This window comes from Dendronephthya gigantea, unplaced genomic scaffold (genome assembly GCF_004324835.1).
Source record: "Dendronephthya gigantea isolate DGI-Jeju-01 unplaced genomic scaffold, DenGig_1.0 000142F, whole genome shotgun sequence".
Taxonomy (NCBI): domain Eukaryota; kingdom Metazoa; phylum Cnidaria; class Anthozoa; order Malacalcyonacea; family Nephtheidae; genus Dendronephthya; species Dendronephthya gigantea.
Window position 1 is genome coordinate 415,667 of NW_021163152.1, and position 10,554 is coordinate 426,220.

The 10,554-nt window shown below is 34.0% G+C and overlaps 1 protein-coding gene across 1 annotated transcript; it reads left to right on the forward strand.

The window, feature by feature from the left end:
* Nucleotides 1–87: 87 nt before the first annotated feature.
* On the forward strand, nt 88–1,969 carry LOC114536669 (nephrocystin-3-like). The gene is made up of 3 exons (XM_028558021.1): nt 88–203; nt 663–747; nt 950–1,969. The coding sequence occupies exons 1-3, from the start codon at nt 88–90 to the stop codon at nt 1,967–1,969; spliced, it is 1,221 nt and encodes a 406-aa protein (XP_028413822.1).
* Nucleotides 1,970–10,554: the final 8,585 nt, after the last annotated feature.

Consider the following 10,554-nt stretch of genomic DNA (forward strand, 5'->3'; position numbering starts at 1 on the left):
ATTCGACCAGGATGTTTGCATGTTGAGTTACATTGTTTCACAGACGAAAGGTTTCTGGAAGTCTTGGCGGATTACGAATCAGGAAGAATGAAGGAACGCTTTCAGGAAGAACTTTCTCTGGTTGGAATTAAAGTGGAAGGACTGAAGGTGAAGATTAAAAACACGGAGGAGGTGAATGAAACGAAAGAAGCGATTAGAACAAGGTACATGATAAGGCTCCATCTTAGGATAGGTGAATAGTTACAAGTTAACAGTTAATGCGCGTCCTTTGCAATATAATAAATCAAAATCAACGTTATATAAGTATTCTGAGAATGCTTTCACTGACCGGGATCAGGTTATAATGGCATAACGCTATACCTTAGCTATTCCAACTTTTCATAGGGAGAACAAGTGACTGTTAAGTAGGTCTCCTCTCCTTTGTGCATTTACGAGGTTTAAAACTCCTAGGAATTGTTCACTCTTTTTCTTCTTTAACTTTGGTATTAGCAGCTTTTTAACTTTGTTATATCTATTTCAGTAATATATGTAAGGTGACAGTTTTAACACGGCTTCTTATAAATATTTTTTTGACTTTTTCCAGCTCATTGAGTAAATCTTTAGCACATGCATTTAACAACAACCATGTATATTGGATAACGTCAATTTGTTGTCTAACACAGGTCTCATATCAACAAGGATCTTGGCGACAAGGTCAATAACTGTGAATTTAGTGCTGTTGTGAGTGAAAAATTGAAACGTGTTCAGGTAATTAAATATGATCGATCGTCATTTGTTAATGTCAGTGATCCTCAGCGAGGATCACTGAGTATTTGAAAAACTGAAAAAACAGGAAGGCATTTTACTCAAGTTCCTGAGCTTAGGAAGATTCCATTAGAGACTTTGTTAAGCTAAATCAATATATTTCCTTTCCTAAAGATGATTTCGTATATTTAACTGTCATTCCTAGATAACAGATAATGTCGACGCGATTGAAACACGCAACGACCTTGGAGCGAAAACACATGAAGTGAAGGACTACAAGTCAGCTTTAGAGTCCTATCAAAAAGCTCTTGGAGTGAAGTTGAAACTATACGGAGAAGATCATCTTTCCACAGCTGACACTTATTACAACATTGGAATCACACAACATCAGATGAATGATTACAAGTCAGCATTAGAATCGAATAAAAAAGCTCTTGATATCCGATTAAAACTGTATGGAGAAAATCATCCCGACTCCGCTCAATGTTATTTTAATATTGGATACATTCAACATGACATGAAGGATTATAAGTCCGCATTAAAGTCAAATCAAAAAGTCCTTGAAATTAGGTTAAAACTATACGGAGAAGATCACCCAGACGTGGCTAACAGTTATTACAACATGGGAATCACACAACATGAGATGAAAGATTACAAGTCAGCGTTGGAATCACATCAAAAAGCTCTTGACATTCGATTAAAGTTGCACGGAAAAGATCATCCTGCAACAGCTGACAGTTATTGCAACATTGGAATCGCACAACATGAGGTAAAAGATTACAAATCAGCGATAAAATCGCATCAAAAGGGCCTTGAAATTACAATAAAGCTGTTTGGAGAAAATCATCCTTTGACTGCAGACTGTTATCACAATATTGGAATCACACAACATGAGATGAAAGATTACAATTCAGCGTTAAAGTCGAATCAAAAAGCTCTTAAAATCAGGTTAGAACTTTATGGCGAAGATCATCCTACAATAGCTGACAGTTACTGCAACAATGCGATCACGTATCATGCGATGAAGGATTACAAATCGGCATTAGAATCGAGTAGAAAAGCTCTCGAAATCAGATTAAGTAATGGAGAGAATCATCCTGACACAGCGGACAGTTATTACAACATTGGAATCGCACAGAATGAGATGAAAGATTACAAATCAGCATTAGAATCGAATGAAAAGGCTCTTAACATCAGATTGAAAGTATGGAGAAAATCATTCTGAAACAGCTCAAAGTTATTTCAACATCGGATACACTCAAAATGATATGAAAGATTCAAAGTCAGCTTTAGAGTCGAATAAAAAAGCTTTTGAAATCAGATCAAAACTTTTTGGAGAAGATCATCCTTCCACTGCAGACAGTTATTACAACATTGGAGTTTCACAACACGCTTTGAAAGACTACAATTCAGCATTACAGTCGAATATAAATCAGAATCGTATTAAAATGTTTGGAGATGATCATCCTGACTCGCTAAGAATTTAACATTGGATACATTCAACATGATATGAGAGCTTACAAATCAGCATTGGAGTCGCATCAAAATGCTCTCAAAATTAGACTCAAACTATACGGAGAAAATGATCCTTCGACAGCTGACAGTTATTATAACATTGGGATCATACAACACGAGATGAAAGAATTTCAGTCAGCATTGGAATCGCATCAAAAAGCTTCAAAAATTAGAAGAATGCTCTATGGCGAAGATCCTCCTGGTTCGCCTAACATCGCACAACGTTACTACAGTACAACTCAGAGTTAAATTCGAAAGATCAGAAGCAGAAAGATCTTCAAATCGCTTTGGTATTGATTAATTTTTGGAGATTGACACCAGTCGACCCTAAAGTGAAAGTTGTTGTAATACATCGTTGGTACAAATTATTCGAGTCATAAACCGTGCAATGAAAAATTAACTGTTGTATTAAAAGCTACTGCATGACTATCAAATGAAAACTGCGTGCATAGAAGAGAGTATAGGGCTGGATCAATATTTAGGCCAGTGGCAGCAGCCATAATTAAATTGTCCAAAACCCATTTTTTTCGTGCAAAGTTTTCTGCAGAATGTGGTTATACATTCTAATTGTGAAAGAAAAAATATTTGAAAAAATTTCCCGGACACTAATTTATCATCATTTATTCTTCCTAAATTTGCAGGAAAATAACCCATTTAGCTTTACCAATTTTGCCAAAATTGACGACTTTCCAAAACTTTCTAAAATTTTGTTAACATTCCAAAAATGGCTTCCTAAGATTGAACTCTGGTTTTTGAGCATATTCGGTTTGTTTTGGAACATTGAAAAAGTCATCAAATCTGCGTAATTAAGTATAAAAACCCTTCGTTGCTTGCAGTGAACGTGTAATTAATCCCAAATCACCGCATTGAGCATCGTATAAAACTTATACTGAACCTGTGACTCTTGAAGTCACACACTGCGTTTTTTAGTCTCTGTCTTCTTCTAAACGGGGCGCTGTGGGATTTTCTATACTTATAGGTTGGTACGACACATGGCCCGGTGGCCTAGTGGTTTAAGCACTTAAGGCTACGACCTACCAGTTTGTAAGCGTAGGTTCGTATCCTGGTTGAAAGGTTCAATTTTTCCGGCTACCAAAATTACCATTTTATTTAAAATTCCTCGAAAAGGATTTAGTCAAATAAATGTTTACTTACATTACTCATTTGACAAAATTTGACAAAAATTTGGCATGGTGATTTTCTCGACGAGATGAAAAAAAATACATTTTTCACTTTTTGAAATTCTCTTAAATTTTTAATTTAAGGTGGCTCCCTAGAATTTTGTAAAAATTCTAGATAGTAGGTTTGTTGTGGCGAATTAAGCCCTAATATTGCAGACTAAAGATCAATAATACTTTTGATTATATTGTGGAGTACGTTAGAGATGAGAAACCGTTGACGGATTAACTATGAAGGCCGTTGCTATGGAAACAATGAGGTTTCAACATGGCTGCTAATTATAATTCAATTGCAATTATTTCGTGAATCCTTCGGTGAATTTTTTTTATTTTTCACCAAATGCTTTGAAGGTCATATAGTAAACGACCAGACAATTTTAAAAGAAAGTTATCGATAGGATTTTTTTAATTGCGTAAAACCATATTTTCCCCATTTAATTTTTTTGTATCGATAACTTTTTTCTTAAAATTGTCCTGTCAATGGACCACTTGCATAATAGACCAACTTCAGATCTAGGTGACAAGCAGGAAATATATCACAACAGCTAAAAAGAACATACCAAAATTAGTAAAATTGCCAAGTTTGGTTGCAAAATGTAAAGTAGTACGGAAGATATAGCCATGCGAAGTTGCCAATTTTGTATACTTTTTTATTACGGCTGGAAGCGTGTAACTAATTTAGTTACACGCGTCCGGCCGTAATACAAAAGTATACAAAATTCGCCAACTTCGCATGGCTATATCTGGGGCACTTTACAATATTTCACAGCAAAACTTGGCAATTTTACTAAGTTTTGTATGCTCTTTTAGGAAATTCCCTTTTGTCACCTGAATCAAAAGTTGGTCTATTATGCAAGTGGTCCATTACTAACCATCTGGAAAAATGTTCAGTGGAAAAAGAAGACATTTCACCGAAGGGTTTGTGAAATAATCGTAATTTAATGAAAATTGGTGGCCATATTGAAACGTCATTGTTCCCATGGAAACAGCTTCTATAATTGGTCAATCAATATTTTCTTATTTCGAACATGGTACTCAATACGTTAAAGCTAATTTCAATCTATAGTTTACAATGTTGGTGCTTAATTCTGCATCATCAAACCTACACTTAAAAAATTCTCAAAACCCTAGGGAGCCACCTTAAGGTAAAAAAATACATCTGTCTTGGACTCTGTGTTGCGGCACAGTAGCCGAATACTTCAGACTTATCCCGGTTTTCGCAGACGTTTGAAGGTTCAACTCACAGTTTATAGTGCAGTTAAAGTTTGAATGAATTAATTTATTGAGAAGGATTATAATGCTGTCAAATGAATGTTCAAACGATTTTACAAGTTCCTCTTCTGTAGAGGTTTTAACGCTGCAGACCTATTAAAAAAACAAACGCTAGTGATGTGTCAACTAAATAGTAATTTTTACATTACTTGTTTAAAATGCTTAAAAAAGAATTAAACTACAGAAACACGCATAAAACCCAAACTACAGGGGCCGGTTGTATAAAAACGTCGTTAACTTTTAACTATAGTTAGTAACAGAATTGACCAATTAGAGTCCTGTATTTCTGAGTTAACTACGATTTAACTACGCAAAATGTAGTTAAGAGTTTTATACAACTGGCCTCAGGCAATTTGCATACAAATCTGTGATCCGGTGGAGATGGTGGTTGCAACCTTCCCACAGGGATGGTTGTTGGAAAGGCGTTTAGCTTTAAAAGCGGGATAAGTTCAAAATGGAGAGCAAAATTATCCATTTACTGTAACTAAGAGCCGAAATATTTCGATGTTAAAAACTTCGAATACGGGCAAGAATGTTTTCATTATTGACATTGAAAAAGGATTAGGTGAAATAAAAATAAATAACTGTAGCCTTTAACATCGATATCATGCAGCCTTGATGGTCTTGTGGTGAAGCTAATGGCTTCGCAACCCAAGATACATATATATGGTTCAAATCCTTGGAAAACCTTTCTTCGATCATGCTAATTAGATCTTTGCAGAAATGCGTCATGCATGCAGGTATACTATTATTAATTATCTACGCTTGTGATGTGTGCACGCGGTCATTTGTGAATTATGTGCACAATTGCAAGAAGTTAATAAAATTTCAAACGTCCCTCATTCACCTCATTTCATAACTAAATCAACCTATTTTAGCTGGTAGTAAATGCAGTGAGTACCGAGCCATTTTTAACATTTTAAGACAGTTCTTGAACAGTTCAAAAAGTCGTCAAAATTGACTAAAATGGTAAGGGGTAAGCCTGACCATTTGGTCAATTTTGACGACTTTTTGAACTGTCCAAAACTGTTTTAAATTGCTAAAAATGGCATCCTAAGACTAATATCTTTCATTTTAAAGCATATTTGGTTGCTTTTTGGAACATTAAAAAGTCGTCAATTTTCACCAAAATGGTAAGGCTTACCCCTTACCATTTTTGGTCAATTTTGACGACTTTTTGAACTGTTCAAAAACTATCTTAAAATGCTAAAAATGGCTTCCTAAGACTAATATCTTTCATTTTAAAGCATATTTGCTTGGTTTTTGGAACATTGAAAAAGTCGTCAAAATTGACCAAAATGGTAAGGCTTATCCCTTACCATTTTGGTCAATTTTGACACTTTTTCAATTGTTCAAAAAGTGTCTTAAAATGCTAGAAATGGCTTACTAAGACTAATATCTTTCATTTTAGAGCATATTTGGTTGGTTTTTGGATTATTGAAAAAGTCGTCAAAATTGACCAAAATGGTAAGGGGTAAGCCTTACCATTTTGGTCAATTTTGACGACTTTTTCAATGATTCAAAAAGTGTCTTAAAATGCTAAAAATTGCTTCCTAAGAGTAATATCTTCATTTTAGAGCATATTTGGTTGCTTTTTGGAACATTGAAAAAGTCGTCAATTTTGTCTTCAAGTATTAAAATGTATTATTTTACGGTAAGTACCAACACGGATGCGGTGGCCTAGTGGTTAAGGCTACCGCCCTACCAGGTTGTGAGCGTAGGTTCGAATTCTGCCAGGGAGATGTGCATTTTTCCCACCTAATTTGCTATTTAATTTAAAATTCTGCGAATAGGATTAAGTCGAATAAAGAACAAGAGCTTTTGATTAATGATGAGGTGGCCCAGTGGGTTAAGGCTACGGCCTACTAGGTTGCATGCCTAGGTTCGAATCCTGCATGGGAAAGTTCGATTTTTCCACGGAAATTATTCTTTAATTTAAACTTCATCGAAAAGGATTAGGTCAAATAAAGAACAATAGCTTTCGACAAATGATGCGGTGGCCTAGTGGTTAAGACGTTCGTTTCTCAATCCGAGGACAGACGTATCAACTCCGGGCAATGCAAGAAACTTCGCCTTAAAAATTTCGGTGTGATTTGGAAGCCTTTAAAACTACTAAAAGACTCCTCGGCCTTTCGGAAAGACTGTAAATTGAAAAAAATTGAAATAAAAAAACTTTAAAAAATTTCTCGCGTTCAAAACTACCTAAAAATTGAAAGAAAGCACAAGTAAAAAAAGTGTTTAAAATCATGTGTCTTCTAATTAAGAAAGTTAGACACAAAACTATAAATTTAAAAATTTCCCGCTTTTAACAAACTTATGTTTAGTTACCTTAATTTTTTTTCACGAAAATTTGACAGGGTGATTTTCTCGAGACTGAAAAAATTTACATTTTTTCACTTTTTTGAAATTCTCTAAGATTTTTTTTACGACGAAGTATTTTGTCTTGGGCTACCTGTGTCTGTCTTGGGCTACTGTGTCCGGCTTGACACAGGTTACCCAAGACATGGTACTTCTTCATATAAAAATATCTCGGAGAATTTCAAAAAAGTGAAAAATCTTTTTGAGGAAGAAGTATTTTGTCTTGGGCTACTGTGTCAAGCCAGACACAGGTAGCCCAAGACAGATACAGGTAGCCCAAGACAAAATACTTCGTCGTAAAAAAAATCTTAGAGAATTTCAAAAAAGTGAAAAAAAGTAAATTTTTTCACTCTCGAGAAAATCACCCTGTCAAATTTTCGTAAAAAAAATTAAGGTAAGTAAACATGAATTTTTTAAAAGCGGGAAATTTTTAAATTTACAGTTTTGTTTCTGACTTTTTTAATTTTCAGTGTTTTAGAAGACACATGATTTTAAAGCTTTTTTTACTTGTGCTTTTTTCAATTTTTAGGCACTTTTAAACGTGAGAAATTTTTTTCAGTTTTTTTATTTCAATTTTTTTTCAATTTACGGTCTTTCCCAAAGGCCGAGGAATCTTTTAATGGCTTTGAAGCTTCCAAATCACACCGAAATTTTTCAGGCGAATTTTTTTGCATTGCCCGGAGTTGATACGTCTGTCCTCGGGTTTAGAAACGAACGTCTTAACCACTAGGCCACCGCATCATTTGTCGAAAGCTATTGTTCTTTATTTGACCTAATCCTTTTCGATGAAGTTTAAATTAAAGAATAATTTCCGTGGAAAAATCGAACTTTCCCATGCAGGATTCGAACCTAGACATGCAACCTGGTAGGCCGTAGCCTTAACCCACTGGGCCACAGAGCCATTTGTTAAAAGCACTTGTTCTTTATTCGACCTAATCCTATTCACAGAATTTTAAATTAAATAGCAATTAAGATGGGAAAAATTTCACTTCGCCCTTGCAGGATTTGATCCTGCGCTCCCTATGACGGTAGCCTTAACGACTACGCCACCGCATCTTCTGTTGCTACTAACCATAAAACAATACATTTTAATACTTGAAGGCAAAATTGACGACTCTTTCAATGTTCCAAAAACCAACCAAATATCATCTAAAATAAAAAGATATTAGTCTTAGTAAGCGATTTTTAGCATTTTAAGACAGTTTTTGAACAATTCAAAATGTCCTCAAAATTGACCAAAATGGTAAGGGTAAGCCACCATTTTGTGAAAATTGACGACTTTTTCAATGTTCCAAAAACCAACCAAATATGCTCTAAAATGAAAGATAATACTGGTAGGAAGCCATTTTTAACATTTTAAGACAGTTTTTGAACGGTTCAAAAAGTCATCAAAATTGACCAAAATGGTAAGGGGTAAGCCTTACCATTTTGCTCAAAATTGACGACTTTTTTAAATGTTCAAAAATGGTTTTAAAATGTTAAAAATGGCTTACTAAGACTAATATCTTTTATTTTAGAGCATACTTGGTTTGTTTTTGAAACATTGAAACATCGTCAAAATTGACAAAAATGGTAAGGGGTAATACGCCTTACCATTTTGCTCAATTTTGACGATTTTTTCAATATTCCAAAACCAACAAAATATGCTCTAAAACCAAAGCGATTAGTCTTAGTAAGCCATTTTTGGCATGTTAACACAGTTTTCGAAAATTTTGAAAAAAAGTCAACTTTGATAAGCTTTACCATTTTAATCAATTTTGACGACTTTTTCGATGCTCCAAAAGTCGACAGAATATGCTCTAAAACCAAAGAGATTAATCTTAGTGAGCTATTTTTGGCATGTTAACACAGTTTTAGAAAATTTTGAAAAAGTCCAAATTTTGATAAGCCATTTAGTCGAAATTGACGACTTTTTCAATGTTCCAAAAACCAACCAAATATGCTCTAAAATGAAAGATATTACTGGTAGGAAGCCATTTTTAACATTTTAAGACAGTTTTTGAACGGTTCAAAAAGTCATCAAAATTGACCAAAATGGTAAGGGGTAAGCCTTATACCGTTTTGGTCAATTTTGACGTTTTTTTCAATATTCCAAAAACCAACCGAATATGCTCTAAAACCAAAGCGATTAGTCTTAGTAAGCTATTTTTGGCATGTTAACACAGTTTTAGAAAATTTTGAAAAATAGTCCGAATTTTGATACGCCTTACCATTTTAGTCGAAATTGATGACTTTTTCGATGTTCTAAAAACCAACCAAATATGCTTTAAAATGAAAGATATTAGTAGTAGGAAGCCATTTTTAGCATTTTAAGACCGTTTTTGAACAGTTCAAAAGCTCGTCAAAATTGAGCAAAATAGTAAGTGGTAAGCCTTACCATTTTGGTCAATTTTGACGATTTTTCAATGTTCCAAAACCAACCAAATATGCTCTTAAATAAAAAATATTAGTCTTAGTAAGCTATTTTTAGCATTTTAAGACAGTTTTTGAACAATTTAAAATTTCGTCAAAATTGACCAAAATGGTAAGCGGTAAGCCTTACCAAATTGGTCAATTTTGACGACTTTTTGAAGTGTTCAAAAACTGTCTTAAAATGTTAAAAATGGCTTACTAAGACTAATATATTTTATTTTAGAGCATATTTGGCTCGTTTTTTGAACATTGAAAAGTCGTCAAAATTGAGCAAAATGGTAAGGTTTCAATGTTCCAAAAACAAACCAAATATGCTCTAAAATGAAAGATAGTAGTCTTAGGAATCCATTTTTAACATTTTAGACAGTTTTTGAAAATTTTGACCAAAATGGTAATGCTCAAAAACTAAAGAGATTTCGTTCGAACGTTCGATTTCAAAGATATATATATATATTGGGGTAACTCATCAATTTTGTTTCAGTATACCAAGGTTACCCGTAAAGAAGCACTGAGCTCTGTGGGTTTTACCATAATTGAAAAAGATTGTAAAATAAAATAAGATATAAAAATTAGTTTTGGTGAATATTTGAAGTAATTTTAAGCATCTTAGCATCAAATATGGTATAAAAATAGCCTGAAATAGACAAAACACTTCTCGACGTCTCAACCTGAGGGCCTTAGTCTGTCAGGAGAGTTATACCACAGTTGTTATGCCACATTTGATGCTAAGTTTTTTGAACACGCTGCTTTCTGGGTATAATTTTAGGCATACCATTTTATCGAGTATTGAGTACTTTTTCAATATTCCAAAATCAAACCAAATAAGGTTAAATAAAAAAAAGAAAAAGAGTGTAGTCTTTGTCTGTAGAAACCATTTTCAGCATGTTAACACACTTTGAGAAAGTTTGAGGACTTTTTAAATGTTCCGAGAACCAGCCAAATATGGTTCAAAACTAAAGAGATTAGTCTTAGCATCAAATGTGGTGTAACAACTGCGTAAAATAAACAAAACACTTTTCGACGTTTCAACCTGAGGGCCTTCGTCAGGAGAGTTAGTATGATAATACTTTAAGTA

Coding starts and splice junctions, on each gene's coding strand:
- LOC114536669 (XM_028558021.1), top strand. CDS start 88: ATGAAGGAACGCTTTCAGGAAGAACTTTCTCTGGTTGGAATTAAAGTG. Junction 204..662: donor AAAGAAGCGATTAGAACAAG/GTACATGATAAG, acceptor TGTCTAACACAG/GTCTCATATCAACAAGGATC. Junction 748..949: donor AAAAATTGAAACGTGTTCAG/GTAATTAAATAT, acceptor TGTCATTCCTAG/ATAACAGATAATGTCGACGC.